This window comes from Lotus japonicus, chromosome 3, assembly GCF_012489685.1.
Source record: "Lotus japonicus ecotype B-129 chromosome 3, LjGifu_v1.2".
Lineage (NCBI taxonomy): Eukaryota > Viridiplantae > Streptophyta > Magnoliopsida > Fabales > Fabaceae > Lotus > Lotus japonicus.
In genome coordinates, this window is record NC_080043.1 from 38,773,351 (window position 1) to 38,793,888 (window position 20,538).

The window sequence follows — 20,538 nt, forward strand, 5'->3', positions numbered from 1 at the left end:
CACTCATGACTCACATCCCTACACAGTCTTATATCCAAAGCATAAGACTATGCAAGAAGACGCTCAACTTAAGAGAAGAAATGTCAAAGCAACACGGGTAAACGATACAAGCAAAGAAAGTCAAAATCTGCTAAGTCGTTTGAGCAAGAGAAGAAAAGAATGATCAAGATACAAGGCAGTCTCTACAAGTAGAGTCAAAGCATCAAGATCGTCTTTGGCAGAAGAGTCAAACTTCAAGTCAACTCATGCAAGACCAACCAAAGCAATCAGATCGTCTGAGAAGACTACACTCAACGGCTACACTCATCGTTTATGTCAAAGACTGGACAAGTGGAAGCATTGTCTAGAGAATGAGCGCCAACTAAATTTGAAATATATCCCTGACAAGCTAGAGGAGAAAGTCGAGAGCAAGAAATCAAGTGATACACTATGAAGCACATTGATCAAGGAAAAAAGCACCACGACGACTATCAAAGTTTCATCTTTCTCTCTCACACAAGAAATGTAGAAACGAAATAAAGCTTATTGTCTTTGCCTACTAGCAATTATCTCATTCAGGCAACACACTGTTAAGAAAATTCATCTCCCGAAAAGAAGCTACAAGTGTTTGGTCAAAGCTTATATCTCTAAAACTCCTAGTCACCAACAGGAAGAATGAATGAAGCAGAATGATCGTCTGAAGAAAGGAAAGACGACATAAGCAGAAAAGCAATGAAAGAAGATCGTCTCATTGAAACAAAGTCTATCATATGATGAAAGTAGCAAAGTCTGAAGAATGGCCGTTGAAATGAAATTAGAAAAAGCTCAGAATAACTTCTTGAGGAAGATTAGCAAAGTCAAGATCACATGTTCTGACAAAGGACAACGCAAAATGAAAAGTACAATGGTGTCACTATCAAATTTTCATATCTATACACCAACGGATAGAGAAGCTCAGACTTATGCTACCTACAAGCTGACAGAATACATCTTTTCAGCAAACGGTCTCAACCAAACAGTACTATGCAATCCATGCATTTGAATCAAGTACATAATGTACCGTTTGATCCAACGGCTGAAAGCTCTGTGAAGAACACGCTCTGACAGCTATCTTTCTCTCACATGAGATTCTTGAGAATAAAGTGAAGATCTGAAGACTTGCAGAATTAGCTTTCAAGGCTCAAAAAAGAAGAAGCCTTTGCGCTAAAAAAGAATAGAAGCCTTAATGCTCACAATTCAGAAACGATCGTCAACATCGTTTGCTTCAACATGAAGAGAAGTTATTCTTCAGAGTCAAATCTCTTACTTACCATCTCATGTAATAGAACATAAAGTATAAGTATTAAAGTCAAACCTACTCCCAAAAATACTTTATGATTTATAAACTGAATTGTATCTACCATCACTATTTCTATAAGAGATATACGTAGAGGAAATGATGTTGAGAAAGATTGTTCAAGGAGAAGTCCTACATACTTTGTAAATGAGGAGTCATGATAATACTTAGTAAGGAGAAATCATAAGAATACTTGTAACTCCCTGAAGAGGCAGGGGACAAAGAATACTTGATAATGCCTGAAGAGGCAGTGGCAAAAGAATACTTGGTTTTCCTAGAGAGGCAGTGGTCAAAGAATACTCGGTAATGTCTGAAGAGGCATGAACACAAATACTTTTATGGAGAAATCATTTATACCTGTGCTTAGTGAAATCTTGGTATAGTCAAGAACTTGATGTAGCTCTATCGTTCAGGGGTTGAACCAATATAAAAATGATGGTGTTAATTGACTCCTTCCATGCTCTTACATTTCTGCTGCACCAAACGATCCCAACGAAGATGATAAATCTTTCAATCGTTTGGAAATCCATGTATTTGGATGGCACAATTCAAACTCCCTCCCCTTTCTTGTGCTACTCTTGATCAACTTCAATTCTCGAGATTATAAGCATAAATACTGCTCTCGCTCAACTAAAGGGGTTCCAAGCTCGGAGGGTAAAGTCAAAGTTTAGGTTCTAGATCAGCGTTAGCGAGAAGATGATTATCCTATGGCCCTTGATACCCTCTTATAGGCATTCTTCATGTGTCTTGGGTTACCATGAATTGGGGGTCCTTTATGTATATTTGTTTGTGTGTTGATTATGGTTAAACAACCAATTATCGTAAAAAAGATAAATTATTGGATAAGGGTCACGTGAATAGTTTATATTATTATATCTAACGACACTCTTTTACTTAAGAGCTTGTCTGTTTGAGCTTGAAACGTGGAGAACACACAAGTTTACCTAACTGTAAAGTTCAAACGTTAAACTCATAAATCTCTAATCTCATGTTTTGAGTAATAACAACGTCCTTAAGTGTTTTATCATGAAATGCACAAATTTGTCTAAGAAGATCTTATGTCTTGATTTTTCAGGAAACTCAACATCTATATTTCCTATCATCTAAGAATGAGAGAAAAGGAAAAAGAGGACTCAACGTCTATATATCCTATCGTCCTAGAAGCATAAGTCTGGATTGAAGAACACATCGTCCAGAGATTATTTGACCAGTCAATGAAAGGCCTGTTACACACACTTGAAGAAGCAAGCATGGTCCAATGAAGAAGCAGAGAAAAGGCCTAAGTGATATGTGTGATAAGTGGCTCGAAGATTGAAAATCTAGATCTTTTGACGTGAGCTACAAAAGGCCAGTTGAGCAAAGAATAAAAGTGAAAGTACAATATTGTCATATCAAGCCACATCATACATGTAACACCCCGACTTTCGGGTAGTCACAATAGTAACCGATTATAAACTAAGTGCGGAAAATGCAAGTATTTTTTTCTTTTTAAAGCAAGACTTGTCCAACGAGGACTTAATTCAAAACTTAAAACATACTCTGATAAACTATATATATAAACATGTCCAACCCTAACTATAAACGTCACCAGTATTGCAAGTGACAAAAGTGTGCCCGAAGGCAAAGTTTATGCAAATAGTGGTCTAGTGTAAGTTTTATAATTACAATCCTCCAAATGTGGGAGAGTCAGCCCAAAACAGCCTCCTCAAGACCTCCTATTGTCCGACTACTCCTTGTGATTCCCATACAGAGAATCACACAAAAAGAAAAATGTCTGGAACCTGCCATGTCCGAAAATGTATAACTCACAAATCAGAGCTACGACTATATACACCTAAAACCCAGTCACCCGAAGAAGCGGGTCTCTCAACCCTCCTCTTCCTCCTCGCTAGAGTAGTCATTTTCAGAGTCGGAATCCATAGTGATCACATCGATGTCCACATCCAGAACCTCCCTCCTCACAGTCTTATGCGCCACCCTAGTCAAGCCGGTCTCCAAGTCTACCACGTCGATGGCGATGTCCTCCTCAATCACGTGAACCAACGGTTGCACGCGATATCCATGAGAGGAAATGGACGAACCCAAAGGAGTAGAAGGTATGGCGATTGGCTCCTCCTTTGGCTCAACGAACCTCGAAGAAGACGCAATGTACGTAGGGTCCATAGCAGCAGGAAGGTTCGGTCTAGAGGGTGTCTCTGCAGCAGCATCAATCTCGGACGGATCTTCATCCTCAGACGACGACGGTGGTGAAGGTGGTCGTAATCCATAGCCAAGTCCAAAGTGAACCATCAGTGGCAGGTCAAAGGCCATTGTATACTTTTGTAGTACTTCCTTTGTCAGGTCTCAATGTCCGCCAATCTCATCCTCCATCAGTCTCCCCTTGTAAGTCGCGCGGTGATTGGCGGGTTGCAACTCCCATGAGGCAGGGTCGATTCGGTCAATCATCCCGGATCGGATTCCCCCCGAAGGGTGAACCAACGTGAACCACTCCCCCAGGCACATATGGCAGTTTGCCGACCACCTTAACACAAACAATACAAACAAGGCAAGGCGCGAGGGTCAACTCACAGAATAGAGTAGATAATACAGACAACAAATAAAGCATAAGGGATAGATATATAGGTTCGATTAGTCATATCATGGAATATAATATCATATCCTCAGGTTGCATAACAACATACACTAATCATTAACTCATCAAATAACAACACGATGTTCATCAACATAAAATCATCAAATCACCAAGTGAATGGTATGAAATGCAATGTCATGCTAAAAGAATGCTCCGGACAGGCTGGGCACCATCGAGTTGGACATTACACAGACCCTTGTGTTAACCATAACGCTCGGGTGTCACTTACAACCTAAATGTAGTCAGATCGACCTTAACCCATAAGTTATCTACTAAGTCTGCTACTTGAGCATCTCTCACTTCCCTGATGTACACCCTCACCGCACCCTAAACGAGTTCATCTCCAGCGACCCACCATTCTCTTCAAATGCCACACGCAACCGACCCATGACTCCTTCGAGCCCATCCCATGATTTCTGATCTCCCCGAACCGATCAAGTAATGGAGGAACTCCATAACTATCTCGTTGTGGTAGCGAGATATGGTTATGGAGGAAGAGCGATGGGACGAACTTGCGGCATTCGTGGTGGTGCGACGGTGGCGGTTCGAGCGGAGGAGAAAGCAGTGACTGTGGCTTGGGACGTGGCAACTGCAGCAACGGTTGGCATGGTAAACTTATGAACTCAGGTTTCCTTATCTTGGAGATTCTATATTGAAATTGGGGATTGAAATAGTGCGAATGTGTATAATTTAGGTGTGGTTTTATATTTGGTGAAATTTGGGAATTGAGGGTTTTGACTTTTGAATACAATGAAAGGAAATTTACACTATGGCTGCTGCCGTGATGGAGGCATAGTAGAAGACATGTGGTAGTCGGAGACATAATAGCAAGGGAAGAGGGTTGAGAGTTCCTTCAACCTTGTTCTATCTTTCACTTTGTTCCTTTTGCATACCATCTTGTATTTTTTGATTTGAACTGGACTGTAATATTAATCTTGGGTGCTAAATCTATGGATTTGATTTTCAGAACATGATGTTGATGATGAATTAAACACCCACATAGATAGCACTAGCATCACAATTACAAAATAAAATAAATTGAGGTTTGATTTTTTAAGATTTGAAGAACTTTGATTTTTCTGGTAATTAATTTTTAAGAAGATAAAGATGATGGAAAGGTGTATGAAGAAGATGAAGAAGTGGATGAATTTTTCTGAAAAATCCAGAAAATGTTAATTTTTGGACGGAAATTAGGGGAGGGACCAAAAGTGTTAACGGAGCAAAACGTTGGGGATGCGTTATGCTATTTTTGAAGTTTAGGGACCCTGATGGCACATATAGCATTCGTGGGGGACCTAAAGTGCAATTAATCCTTTTTGTATGATACATAATTAATGATGTTTGTTGTCGTCCCGGCGATAAGTCTTTAGAGTTGATAAGTTTACACTAAAATAAAAATAAAAAAACTAACTTTTATAGTTCAAATTTGAAGTTCAAATTTTTTTTTAAAGAAATAAACTTTAGCAAACTTTAATGAAATTATTAAATGTGAAGAATGAATTTTTCGGCTTATAATAATTTGGATAAAATGAGGATAAAACATTCTAACTAGGCCAACATCCACTCAAAGTAGGGTTGAGCTCCCTACAGAAACCTCACGTGGAAAGAAACTTAAGTCTCGATTGAATCATGGAACCGCTGAATAAAATGTAATTAATTATGATAGTAGAGCATACTAACATTCCATAATAATATCAATATACCCAATTAACAATACTATTGTGTGCCAAAACCCGACGTCAATAAGTGATAAAAGCTTTTTTCCTCGTTGTTTGTACGGCTTTGGAACCAAACCCTTATGATTCAATTGTAGTAAAGCAGATACGAGGCTGAATAAAATGTAATTAATTATGATAGTAGAGCATACTAACATTCCATAATAATATCAATATACCCAATTAACAATACTATTGTGTGCCAAAACCCGACGTCAATAAGTGATAAAAGTTTTTTTCATCGTTGTTTGTACGGCTTTGGAACCAAAACCTTATGATTCAATTGTAGTAAAACAGATACGAGTTTATCGTCCTCAGGGATTGTGTGAACATTAGTTCCACCAGTTAAACATTGATCTGAGCGGATATAAAGATGTTTGGTAAATTGTTTTTGTAGTTTTTGAATATAAAAGAAAACACTAAAAGAAGGTCTACTGAGGTAACAAAGAAGAAAAACGTATTTAGATATGTCGTCACCTAATCCTCTAATTGCTTTCAACTCAAACACTTTTGTAATGGTTCATTTCATTTATGATGCCGAGAGTTTATCGTCCAAAGACATTCCCAATAATCTATCTATCCTAAAACAAGGTACCCTGAGCTTGCGAATCCCCGTTGTCACCCGGAAACTCCTGTTAGAACTCAGAACACCACCTGTCACGTGGAAATCCACTATTGCTCTTACCTAAGATATCCTCACCTTAAGACAATTGGTTCAGTGAGTGGTTTCTCTCTTGAACCGGACCCTCAATTATCTCCCGATCTAATGCTAGTCCTCGGAAATCTAACGCAAATCACTAATACTTGAAGCACATAAAGCAAAACTTTAACACATAAATTGTGACCTAAGACATATGTGTTCTACCTTCATTGAACTAAGCATACACTAATTCATATCAACCTTCCGATCTATTTATAAACTAGTGAACTCTTTTGATTATCAATTTATAGGTTAGAAGCATGAAGCATAGAAAGAAACACCATACATGAAATATTTCGATTTACATTAATGAATGAGTTTACAACAAATCAAAGAATCAAGTTTCAATAATCTAAATACAAAAATAGAAACAACATGTACAAGGGATAAGGAAGAAGAGATGAAACCCAGAATAACGGCGAAGGATCCACGGCGATAGAAGCTTTCCCAAGCTTTCCATCGCCTCCTAGAGGTTGTCACAGTCCTTCGGCGGTCACCGCCACGCTCCGGAGCTTCAATCCGTCAATCCTAGACCCAGAGAACCTTCCGCCATGAAGCCCAGCCTCCTATGAATGTTTTAGGGAGGAAAAATGGAAAAGATCCTGAAAATTTCGTGGTCTGGCCATTTATAGAGTTTCTGGCCGACCTTAGTTGGCTCAAAAGCTAAGTTGGCTCATGCGAACCTTTCTTCATGCTGAAGTAGTTAAGACCGCCTTCAGTTGGCTCAAGCTAACTCAAGTTGGCTCAAGCGAACTATGCTGAAAATCTACTGTAAAGTGGTGGCTTGAGCCAACTTTTGAGAAAACTTTCCTCACTTGGTTTTCTTGCTCAAATCTTCATGAAACTCCAACCTACATCAAAAACCAAAGATTAAACAAAAAAAAACTCACAACATTTACACGATTTCTACATTAAAATTAAGTATTTACTAAATCCACTACTTTGGGGACTAAAATGATAAATAAATGAAGCACCCACGTGAGATAAGTGCCTAACAAGATAACCAAATATGCGTAAAAATGACACTTATCAATAAGGTAAAAGTCGATTCCAAGCCTAATTTAGTGTTGACCTTGGGATGCATCATAACTTGCTCGAAGCTAGTCTTAGCATCGATCTCGAGGTCGACGTTAAGCTTAGCAATGGTAAAGTCAATGCTAATCCAACGTTATTCACTTAACAAGAGGGCTTACACTAATCTTTCTAGGAAGACACTAAGTTTAGCATCGATAAAGCCGACCCTAATCCGATGTTATTCACTTAGCACGAAGATTGACACTAATCTTTCTCAATCAGCTAATTTATCAACTTTAGCGTCAGTCTGGCTAACGTTATTTACCAACGATTAATAATCACTACAAATTACTTGTATGCTGATAAAAATGGCAGCTGATGCTGGTGATTAAAAAGCACCAAAAATTACTTGTATGCTTGAGGTGCTCGAACCCGGTGGAAGATGACATTCACGGGAGATTGGATGAGGATGGGTGCGATAGCGTGAAACAAGGCAATGGCTTGGGAGCACGGCTTTTGGAATCTGATTTGTGAAAGTGATTGTGTCGGGCTGCTCGAAGACATGGATACTCTTGAGTCTTGACAGTGATCTTGTTCTCCCAATCATTGCTAATATTAGAGAGATGCTGGCCAAGGATTGGTGGGTGTCTATAAGGAGGATCCCCTGCATGTAAGATCCCAGCTGATTGTATTGCTAAGCTTGGAGCCAACTCTGATAGCCAGGGTGTGCAGGTTCTCGATGCGCCGTTTTTTGAGTTGGAGACTCTTATGTTGCGAGACTCCTTAGCTGTTCTTTAGTAGTTTTCCAATGTATCAAAAAAAAGTTGACTCCTTGGTCATCACCAGATATAGTTATGCCTCCCCTTGAGACTCAAAGCAGTAGGAATTCATAACTTGCAATTTTTCATCTAAATAAGCATGGTGCACATGGTTGCTATCGCTCACATCTAGATAGAGATCAGTAAGAGAGCAAGCGACTCTGCATCTATCTATTCTAACAAATTCAACGAAGAAATCAGCAAGAGATCCTCACTTGGTGACTGCTCAACTTAAGAGAACTTGATCCTGAAATTTTCAGAGAAAACATTTATTAGGACTAAGGAACTACATCAAGGAAATATCCAGGGTCCCAGTATCAGAAGAAGAAAAAATAAACAACCAAACTAACTGAATTGGGTGTCTAAGTATCATACACAACTGTTATGAGACTCGTGCTTCTGTATCAAACCTGTCATGTTGGACAAAGTAATCCATGTTGATGAGAACTCACTCCTATGGCTATAAGCCAGGCTGATAAGATGGCATGGCAGAGTCTTCTTCAAAGATTACCCATAGAGCTTGACTATATTAGCCACAGAGTTTCCACCAACCTCTTCCTCCATCAATGTATCTCTAGCAAAAGATTACAGAAAATATTCAACAATACCTCTAATGTGGGCATGGATTACAGTAATTATATTGTGATAGACAAACATGAACACTGTTATGTAAGAATTTCAAACCAAATTCTTGGATACCAAAGTATACCCTATTCCACAGGATAACACTGTTAAAAGGCACATGCTTCAATCTCCAGAGTCAGCTGATCATCAATGGAAGCAAGGTGGCTTACAGATTCCCATATTGAAGCTACAAGAGTAACATCAGAAATAAAATGTAAGCATTCAAAAAGGGAAACAATTAATTTGGTCAAAGAAATTAAAAAAGACAAGCTTTCCCAGAAATTTCTTTGCATTCAACAAAAAGAAATTAAAATTGTAAGAAACATTGGCACACAGTAATACTTATGCTAATTTGGTAATGAGGAAGTCAAAGAACACTGGCACTGTGTCAAAAATTTAAGTTTTCCCATGCCTGCAATGGAAGGGACCAAGAGAACCTCAGGGTTAGATCATCAGAAGGTTCCAATTTTTACTCATGCATGCAGTTTCAAAATGCATATTGGAAAAAATAGGGAAGATAGACCAGCAATATTCTAAACATTCACAAAAGGTCTCTACTCAATTAGAAACAAATCACCATGGGAAAAAGCTTTGTAAAAGTAGCAAAGCAAGGCATCAATCAGGAGTTGAAGTTTTGTGAGATAACACTTATGGAACTTGCTTGTGACAACCCGTCAGGTTTGTATCTTTCCTCAAGTTCAATTTTCCGTGAGATGACCAAACATATAGAGGCTTATTTTCATTTCATATATAAGACAGAATATCCTCTTATGCATCATTAAGACTACTTATGTGCATTCTAAGGATGAGCTTGCAAATGTGTGCACGGGAATATGAGTGTACTGGTATATGATCATGTTGTGTGTCCTTTGATGCTGCATTGCTGCTGTGATGGAGTTGGGTTTCCGAAGTTGCTGCTTCCTCTCACTCTGCATTCTGGATGCTAACATTTAACTTAATTGTGCTGGAGTTCAATTACTATTATTATTATTAGGCTTAATACATCAGAAGACCCCTGTAATTGTAAAGGGAATCAAATCCAGGGCCTAGAAAATTTTTGCATCAAATTGGGTTCCTAGAAATTTTTTTTTAATTCAATTAAAGCCAAAGTGTGCCAGCCTTCAATTTTATCCCAGTCATCAATTCCACGTGGCTTTTATTATTATTTTTTAATTAGAAAAAGAATAAAAAATTATTTTTAATTCCAACTCAATTAAATAATCAGAAAAAAAAATTAAAAACTTAATAAATAACCTAATATAATAATCCTTAACTAAACAAACTAATAATCTAACTAATAAACTAATCTAATAATCTAACCTAATCTAATCTAATAATCCCTATAACCAATCTCAATCTTCCCCCAAATTGAAACCTAACTGAGGAGAGATCAAGAACACAGAGAAGTCTCCCCCTCTCTCCTAGCCGGCGGCCACCATCATCACCATAACCACCATCTCTATTTTCCCCTCTGAATCACACCATCACTGGTCCTTTTCTTCCCAATCACCTTTGTCGTTCCTCTGTTTCTCATCTCCTCAAAGCAACCCATCTATGTTGAAATCAATGAAGGAATTCTGAGCTAGACTAAACCCAGAACCCACCCACCTCCACGCCATCCAGAACCTACCACCACCATCAACTAGAAACCCAGAAACCACCACCACCATCACCAACCTCTTCACACCACCCCAAACCCAGAACCCATCACCCAGAACCCACCACTATATATCCCTCAGATCCATCGAATCACAAGAAGAGGAACGATGTTGCTGCCAAGCGGCGCTCCCTGAGGGCTTCGAGATCATCAGAACAGTACGAATCAAAGAGAGGAAATGCGTGATGGGGGCGAGAGAAAAGGACGACAAACCCAGCAAACCCATTCACCACCGCAAGCCACCACAAGTTTAGGACGACCACAAATGATTTAGAGAGAGAGATGAGGGGCGGTGGCGACAAGGAAGCAGCGCTGGAGCGCGACCCACACAGAGGGTTTACAGGGTTGGGGGTGGGGGTTGGGGTTTTGTTTGGGTTGGGTTGGGTTGGGTTGGGTTGGGGGTGGGGTGAGGTTGAGGGTGGGTATGGTGGGAGAGAAGGGAGGAAGATGAGAACTGAGAAGTTCAATTAGATCTAGGTTAGTAAGTTTAATCAGAATGATGAATAATTAATTAAATATTTTTTGAATAATTAAAAAATGAGTTGGAATTAAAAAATTAACTTTTAGAATTTTTCAATTAAAAAATAATTCCAAATGCCACGTGGAAAAGCTGAGTAGGCTAAAATTGAAGCCACTTCAGCATCAGACACACTTTGGCTTTAATTGAATTAAAAAAAAATTTCTAGGGACCCAATTTGATGCAAAAATTTTCTAGGCCCTGGATTTGATTCCCTTTACAATTACAGGGGCCTTCTGATGTATTAAGCCTTATTATTATTGTGCATTTGGAGTTTTGGCTACTCTCATTCAAGCAAGTTATTGCACTTGGATTTCACTCTTGTCTTGATCATGGAATGTAGTATGTTGTCCATATCTTGATTTTGGTGGTATTTTCTGATACAATGGTACTGCATGCCTTTTGTTTTCTTAACGAAACCAAGATATCCCCACAGACAATAGCGGTGAGACTCATTCCTCATTTCACAGTCAGTGCACTTAACAACAGGGGCTGACAAAGTTGTGAATCAAACCTCCAGCCATTTGCTAAAGGACAAAGCAGTTGGTTGATTGGATTCACCTTAATATAATGCAATATATTGATATGAATGAGACGTTTTGAATTTGATATATTAACAACCAGTACTCATGATTTATTTAACTTGAAGGAATATGAGACAGAAATTTTGAATTGCTTTGATTCATTCATTGGAAGACAGGCTCCACAACACATGTAGGTTGTAGCAGCTTGCTCAGATACATTTTTCAAATTGTCAAAGGAAAATGTGCCAAAAGTGTAACCAAAGGAAATAAATTAAAGGCATAAAACAAAACTACACTACTGCCAATGTGTCCAAGATCTAGTCAAGGTTCATGAATTAGACCCTATACTCAAATCTCTCATCAATCATCATCCACAATTTATTCAATTGCTGATTTTCCCCTGCAATTCTTTTTAATTAATTGACAACCCTGCAATTCTTTCTGATTTCTCCATTAGTCCCAGTGAGAGGACTAATTTTACTCATCTTCACCATAGCAGCAGCAAAATCTCTAAAAAAAGCAGCATTATTGGCAGCATAACTCTTAACCAGAGCATCCTGAGATCCACCATTGAAAAGCACCTGATCAGAGTGGAGAAGTCCTTTGCGAGCCACGAGGTCTCGGTAGTAGTTGTTCTCGAATTTGGTCGGCGTGAGGGTCTCAAGAGGGGCTAAATTGGTGTCTCCGCCGCCGGAGGCAGGGCAGTTGGTTTTTCTGGAGGCTGCGAAGGCGGCATCAATGTTGGTCTCGTTGTTGACACGTGATCGGAAAAACTGGCATTCTGCTTGGCCTATGGTGTGGCCACCGGAGAGCACGGTGAGGTCACGGGCTGATAGACCCTTGGCGCTGAACATGGAGATGAGGGTGGAGAGGTCGGAGGATGGTGAAGGGATTTCAGTGTTGGCTTTTCTCTGGCTTGCTGTTCTTGCATCTCTTCGGCCAAGTGGTACTTGCCATGTTGGTCCTCCAAGCTACAAATTGAACCATGCATGATGAGTTATTGAGTCAAGTGATAAAAATGGAAATATTTGCTTCGAACAAATATGGGATAAAATCATTTTAACTTTTGACACAATAATGTTTTGACACGTGTCATGAAATTTCTTAATACATATCAAAATATTATTATGTCATCTAAATTTCAGTCATTTGGTTAAGATTGAATGACTCAAATTTTAAATGTATTTCTACCTCAATATTAATCAAACGCTTCAAATTTGTAACGACATGAATGTAGGATTGCTTCTAGCTTGACATGAAACCAAGTCCAAAAGTTTATGTATCGATCTTTGAATTTTTTTCTTTAAGTGGTTTTCATTTTCTTGATAAAGATACAAGATTGATAGAATACTTTGAATCTTTGATTGGATGAACTATGAACATTTTTCTGTTGATTAATTTGTATGATATAATTTTGTACAAGACATATAGGGAGGACCCCACTAAATTACAAGAGTTGACATGATGGTCAATTGCATGTGAGAAAAACGAAAGTGGGGAACATGGTTTGAAAACAAGGCCCATGCCTAGGCCTTGTTTGAAACGGTGGATTGATAGAGGAAAGAAAGGGAAAGGGAAGGAAAATGTCATTGAAAATTGTGCACCTCAGTTTGGTTTCATTATTACTGTGAAGATTATTTTCGTGGGACCCACAGTAAAAATCCTTTCCTTCCAATTTGAAGAGAAAGCTGGAGTTTTTTTGGTGTTTCAGTTGAAAAGACTGAATACCTCATTTTCCTTATTTATTATTACAATTGTTTTTTATTCATTTAGTAGTCGTCACGTAATGTAAATTAAGAATTTTTTTTCTTCTTATATTCATATAATAATAAAATAATATATGTGTGTAACAATTATTAAAACAATATTTTGAAAAGGTAAGTTTTACGTTAATTTTAAATAATGATTATAATATAAAAGAGTTGAGGATGTTTATGTCATTTTATATATACACACTTTTCTTTCCACTCACTTTTTCTTTTCCTTTCTTTTAAACCAAACAACCTAAAAAATCATCTCACTTTCCTTTCTCTTTCTTTTCTTTTCATTTCCTTTCCTTTCTTTTCTTTTCTTTCCTTCTACTTTTCTTTCCGAACCAAACAAAGCCTTAAAGGAAATGTTAAAAATCAAACATCAAAATTAGCTACTTGTGAGTGTGACTGGAGGTTGGAAAGTCAATTGTTAGATTTTAATGCACTCTCAACAAGAGTAGGAAAAACACCATTTCTCATAAAAGGAAATAAAAATTAAATTTCTTTTCAAATAAAAATGAAAATGGCTCACCAGATTTATTCCATCTCTTGTGGCAAGTGCTAGAATATCTGCACATGAGACAGTATTGTTGCAAGAAGCTTCTACGTTGGTTTTAATGGTGTCAATCACTTCAAAGCCCCTAGCTGAATTTTTATTTGGTGCTGCATTCTTTTCTCCCACAAAGGTAGTACCAATGTCATCCAATAAGATTGATCCATCACAACCCTGCAAATTAACAAGTAAATAATCAAACTCTAATATATGTTACTTAATGCTATCAAATAATATTTAATTTTTCCTTTGAAAATATATAAAAAGATACATATACTTTAATTTCCACGACATATATTCAAGTAATTTCAGTACCACATGAGTATATTTTGGCAGCTTCGAAAATGATCAAACTTAAACCTAATCCTCTGCCTACGAACTTAACTTTATGTGTTTTTAAAATATCTCAAATTCTCGGGTGCGTTTAACCTGCTCCATTTAATTAGGTGGTGTACTGATATACCATTAAATTCTTGTGTGAAAATACTAGGTTATCCTTGTCTTCTACCTTCCAACTCTGGTTTTGCAGCTCTCACTCCTTCATTTTTATTTCGATCCAATGCTCCAATTACTGTAACTGTTTATCAATTGATTTGCTCTTTCACCATTTGAGATCTGAATTTTCATATTCACCACTGATTTACCAAATAAAAACTGAGAAATTTGAGTTTTCTTATTATTATTTTCACATCATCCCAAATCTCATCTTCTTCTCTTTCACCCAATCTCATTCAATTGACTTCTTGGAAGTTCTCTGAATGGGTCAACGAACCTGGGAATTGTTTTGGGGTTCTGTAGGCGTTGTCCTTTGGTAGGCTGATTGGGTTTCTATCTATTTTGTTCTCTTCTTTTACTGGTTCTGCCCAGTTTTCTTGTATCGGTTTTTTGCTCTTGGGTATGGTTTATAGTTTATACCCCCTTATAATAAAGTATTGCTTATCCAAAGAAGAAAAAAAAACCAATCAGCTGCCGCCGCCGTGGAAAAGGGCGGTGGAAGGAAAGACGGCGATGGAGTTGTGGAAAGCGAAATCGATGGGGAGGAATTATCACCCACCACTGCTTCAGCTGCTGTCACTTTCGCTACCGCCGCCGCCCTCCCTCCGCAACACCGCTGATGAAGTTCTTCAGGCTATTTTTTCATTTTATTATTATAGGGTATGAATGTAATTTAAACCAATGATCTATCTTCAATCTCTACCGTTTAATTCTTTAATATTATATCATGTGGTTACCTTTTGTGGTGTACAGATACACTACCAAATTGAATGGTGCAGGTTATACGCACCCCAAATTCTCAATTGATTAGATTTTGATAAAACCTATCATTTTTAAGAAAGTTACTGTGTAACTTGATATAAAGACGTTAAGAGTCATGTGTCATTTGGCAGCTTCGAAAGTGATAAAACTTGAACCCATCGAATCCTGTGCCTATACACTTAACTTACCTACTTTATGAGAAATTTGAGTCCAATATTAGATTGATAAATAACAAATCTTTTATAAGTTAGTCATTATGTGATTGTGATGTAAATTAAAGAGAGTTTTTCTAATTTGGATCTAGAAAAATCACTAGTTATAATAATGTTTTTGCAAATCAATTTTAATATATATAAAAAGTATATTGTAAATAAAATCTATTAAATATTAATTGTAAAAATATTGTTTACGGGTTGATCAATTTTTAACACAATTCATAATAAAATTGTTCATATAAATATGTCAAGAGACTTAATCATGTTTGTAAATTCTTTTACAATTAATTCTAGAGATAGAAATAGTTATAGGAATAAGTATAAAAACTCCTGACTTACAAAATTGATTTTAGAGAAAAACTCATTCAAACAGGTTATTCAAGTAAATAAGCTAACAATAAACTACCATATATATATATATATATATATATATATATATATAAATTTGGTCTTACATTTACAAAGCAGTCATGGAAGAACAGGCGAAGGATAGAGGCTCCCATCCTAGCTTCTTTTTTGATAGTTTGGACCATTGCATTGCGCACAATGGTTTGAAGCTTGGGACAAGATCTGTCATAGAAGGTGGGAGTAAGTTGTGCATTAGCAGAACAGGCTAGGAGAGAAAGAAGAATGGAGAGTGCAGCAAAGAAATGGGAATGGGGAGCCATATGGATTGTGAAGCTAGCACTTTGTGTTGTGTGGTGAGTTGTGAAGAAGAACTATGCAATATATAGAAGATATTGTAGGGCAGGGTAAGTGGATGACGGTGCATGCAGACAGAAACAACGCATGGAGAGAGAGTGAGAGAGAGAGATGGGAAAAGATCATTTAGTCACATTTTTCAAACTTGTCTGCTGAATACGCGCTTTACTTTTCAAAGTTTTTCACTTTTTTGGGACCAACTGGGGTAGGAAATCTTTGAGACAGTAAATTAAAGACGGATATTTGTTTTATTGAGACTAGAGGTGAACATGGTCAGATAAATCCAATGAACCCACCCAATCCAATCCGATTCAATAGAAAAAATGCTGGTTGGATCGGGTTATCGGGTTAGCCGGATGAATTTTACTACAACCCAACTAAGTTCGGATCGGATTTCGGATTCAGTTCAAATCCATCCAACCCAACTTAGAATCCATACATATAATAATAATTTTTATAATTTTACTTATACTTGGAGTGCTATTGTCGGAGTGATGACTTTTTGAAACTTTGAGACTTAAGTATTTGTAGTTATTTTGTCATATTTGAACTTAGAATATATATTTGTTCGTAGTTATTTGTTGCATGTTTATATATAGTTATTTGGCATGTTGGAGAAATCTAAGTTCTAATTTAGTGTTGTTTTTCACTTTTTAGATACTATTTATGTTATATTGTTTCATGTCATTTGGTAATGAAGTTTTATGTTTTCATGATATTTGGCTATATGTCATTTATGTGGTACTATTTCTATAACTTTTTGTGTCTTTTTCATGCTATTTAGTATTATAACATATTTAGTATTTTTTATAACTTTTTTCTGAATTTATAATAATTTTTGTAAGATTTTTTAATATTTCAGATATATTATTATTTTAATATAGTAACCCAATAAATTCATCCAACCCAATCCAAACTTCGTCGGGTTGGTTCGGATCGGGTCCGAAGAAGAAATTCGTGAAATCCAACCCAACCCAACCCAGATAATTTTGATCGGTTCGAATTTTATTTTGACCAAAATCCATCCAACCCAACCCATATGCACTCCTAATTGAGACTAGTGTATGCACTTCTAAGTTCTAACTAACAATAGTGACTAATTCCTTTTTTAATACGAGTGCTTATATTAATTAAGTGGTAAACAGTAAATTACAAATTGTTTTTATTCTCATGAACAAATATCAAATTACCAAGCCTCCAATATTTAAGAGATGAGGTGAGTACCTCCAATGCACACAAGACAAATTAACATGAATATGCATCACATTAAGTGTTTTAAAGATTATTACATGTTTGAAGGTCTAAATTCGAATCACTTTCCTTGTGATGCATATTAGCTGGAACCTTAAAAAGTATTTACCAAATAAAATTTTAATATGTATTCTCTCTCGATCGATAAACAAAATAATTTATGGATGCCACATAAATTCACTTATATGGACTATTTTTTTATTATTGGTCCATATATATAATAAGCAGGGAGATCCTTCTTTCTCAATATTCAAACTTATTAAAATAACTTATAATCTTTTTGAAAAAATTAATTACTATAGTTTTTGTTTTTTTTAACTATTAATTACTATAGCTAATTTTTATAAATTTTGTAAATTAAAGTTCATTTTTATATTAGCTTAGTAATAAACATTTATTCTTATATAAACACTTAAAATTAAACTTTTTATCCAAATACATAATAATATATATAGGTTGTTTTAGGTTGTTCACATCAAAATATATATATATATAGAGGTTCTTATATATACACATATTTCACCTTACAAGCTTTTTTATCAATCGAGAGAGAATACGTATTAAAATTTTATTTGGTAAATACTTTTTAAGGTTCCAGCTAATGTGCATCACAAGGATTAAGGAAAGTGATTCGAATTTAGACCTTCACACATATAATAATCTTTAGAACATTTAATGTGAGTATCACACCCAAAATAATTTATGGATGCCACAAAAATTCACTTATATGGACTATTTTTTTATTATTGGTCCATATATATAATAAGCAGGGGAGATCCTACTTTCTGAATATTCAAACTTATTAAAATAACTTATAATCTTTTTGAAAAAATTAATTACTATAGTTTTTTTTTAACTATTAATTACTATAGCTAATTTTTATACATTTTGTAAATTAAATTTCATTTTTATGTTAGCTTAGTAATAAACATTTATTCTTATATAAACACTTATAATTAAACTTTTTATCCAAATACATCATAAAATATATATATATATATATATATATATATAGAGGTTCTTATATATACACATAGGCAACCACACTTGTGGTTGTAACGACCAAAGAGTAATGATGTAGTCCCTCGGTTCCAAAATATAGGTTGTTTTAGGTTGTGCACATTATTTAAATGCTTATAATTTTTTTTATTAAAATACCCCTATTTAAAGTTTATATTAAGGAGGGAGAAATGTTATTATTGGTTAAGTAGATAGTGAGAGTTGTGATAGGTGAAAATTGAAGGTGGTAATTAAGAGATATAATATTAAATGAGGGAAAAGGGCATTGATTTTGCAAAACAACTTATATTTTGAAATATAGTACAAATTCCAAAACAACTTACATTTTGAAACAGAGAGAGTACTGTTTAAGATTGTGAAATATACCTGTTAGAACTTAGAATACACACAAAAATCTATCGTACCATATCTTCTTTCATGAAATTCAAAAAAAAATATTCTTCTTTCATGACTTGTATATATATTACATCCAAAAGATAAATGACATCCTCCAAGAATTTATCCACAGACACTTAATTTATATATGTGTGTTTGTTTTTTTAAATGTGAATAATAGAAATTAAATAGTATAAATGCATAATATTTTAATTAAGAGTTTAATTTTGATGCACCGACGGTGTAAAGAAACTTTACACCGTCAACCAATCATATTTTAAGGATGTGACATGTCAATTAAATAAATTAAATGAAAAGAGAGATTTTCTCACATCCTTAAAATCTGATTGGTTGACGGTGTAAAAAAACTTTACACCGTCGGTGCATCAAACTTTTTCTGTTAATTAAATGTGATTTGTACCTTTATTGTTTGTCAAAAAAACTTTTTTTATTTCATTAATTATATGTTTTAATGAAAAAGCATGAATTACTGTTACTTTACACGCCAGTACTATTCATAATATTTTTGGTTGGGTACTATTCATGATTTGATATATATATATATATATATATATATATATATATATTCTACTGAACGCATATATATTAAAGAACATTTTAGGCCCAATCATTTACTCTGCAAAAGTGATTCTAATCAATAATCATAGCCTTTTAATTAGGACCTAAGCAGTTTGACCAGTTACTCGCTGCATGCATGTGTAAATTAAGTAGCTCTCAGTCCAACTTGATTAGAGTTGGTCTAGACTTTAGGCATAGGCAGACCCAAACCACATACGTCTTAATCAGTCATTTTGTCAAAACACAATTTCAAAAAAAAAAAAAATATACTGCCAGTGCCAAACACGTAGATTAAATAGCATAAAATTATTCTAGTTTAAGTAAAAATTCCGGTTTGTGTCACTTTAAATTAATACAGCTGTATTAATTAAATTTTGGTAAGTTATATACCGCTTATAATAATCTTATCCGCTAAAAAAATGATGAATATATGTGGTTTAATAGAATATCAAAAATAATTTTTGAAACTTTTAATTGACCTTAGCCAAACGGTTGACAAAGTTAGGTTGAAAACTGAAGAATTTGTATATCATAATCATAGATATGATTTGACAAACAAGTCGCGCGACATTTCAGTGCTTCGATTATATAATTGGATGAGAAGTTCAAAAAAAAAAATTACTACTCCCTCCGTTCCCTATTATAAGTCACATTTTTTGAAAAAAATTTGTTACAAAATATAAGTCACTTTCTGTATCTAGGAAGCATTAAATAATTATTTCCAAGTTCACCCTCATATTTAATATGAAAGAGATGATAAACTTTAGAAGTATTAACTTGGAGAGAGAAAATCATAGGAAAGTAAATAAGAGTAATCTAGGAAAGTAAATCATTTTTTTTACAAATTTATTACTAGTAACTACTTTTCTTAATCTAAGAGAATTAGTTATTTGTGACTTATATATAGGAACGGAGGAGTATATAATTGGATGAGGGTAGAGGTTATGAATATGATCGTATTTCTCAAATCACATCACATCACATGCATATGGATATGATGGGTGGCGCCAGCCAATTATGATAAGATGCAAATTAAGATCTTGGACAATTTTGCTCCACACGAACATAAATATAACCATAAGAATCAGAGAAGAATGGGTAATAATATAAGTCAACATGTGTGGGAAAATGTTATTATAAATGCGTGTGAAAATAACATACGCAAACAAATGGGTTTAAAGGCCAATTTGTTGTTTGGATCAGGTCTCCTTCGGTGTGGATTCTTATTGTTAAGCTAAAAATTACGAGTATTACGACTCTCGACACCATGGTGCAAAGGTGGGTTCTCGACAGAAAGGGTTATGGTGAAACCGGCAACT

At 35.6% G+C, this 20,538-nt stretch overlaps 1 protein-coding gene and 1 long non-coding RNA gene across 2 annotated transcripts; both read right to left on the minus strand.

The window, feature by feature from the left end:
• Positions 1-6,718: 6,718 nt before the first annotated feature.
• Positions 6,719-9,726, minus strand: LOC130748868 (uncharacterized). Its single transcript, XR_009022795.1, has 4 exons — positions 9,662-9,726; positions 9,161-9,230; positions 7,786-9,005; positions 6,719-7,213 (listed from the first exon to the last, which is right to left on the minus strand). It is a non-coding gene; the product is annotated as an uncharacterized LOC130748868 (long non-coding RNA).
• A 1,931-nt stretch (positions 9,727-11,657) lies between these two features.
• Positions 11,658-16,078, minus strand: LOC130742492 (peroxidase P7-like). Its single transcript, XM_057594594.1, has 3 exons — positions 15,748-16,078; positions 13,800-13,994; positions 11,658-12,487 (listed from the first exon to the last, which is right to left on the minus strand). Exons 1-3 carry the CDS (start codon positions 15,958-15,960, stop codon positions 11,933-11,935), a joined length of 963 nt encoding a protein of 320 aa, XP_057450577.1. The 5' UTR covers positions 15,961-16,078; the 3' UTR covers positions 11,658-11,932.
• Positions 16,079-20,538: the final 4,460 nt, after the last annotated feature.

Bases quoted from the DNA above. Each gene is read 5' to 3' on its own strand.
- LOC130742492 (XM_057594594.1), bottom strand. From the start codon at position 15,960: ATGGCTCCCCATTCCCATTTCTTTGCTGCACTCTCCATTCTTCTTTCT. The intron at 13,995-15,747 runs GTAAGACCAAAT...GTTAATTTGCAG, and splicing joins TCCATGACTGCTTTGTAAAT to GGTTGTGATGGATCAATCTT. The intron at 12,488-13,799 runs GTGAGCCATTTT...TTCAATTTGTAG, and splicing joins CAAGAGATGGAATAAATCTG to CTTGGAGGACCAACATGGCA.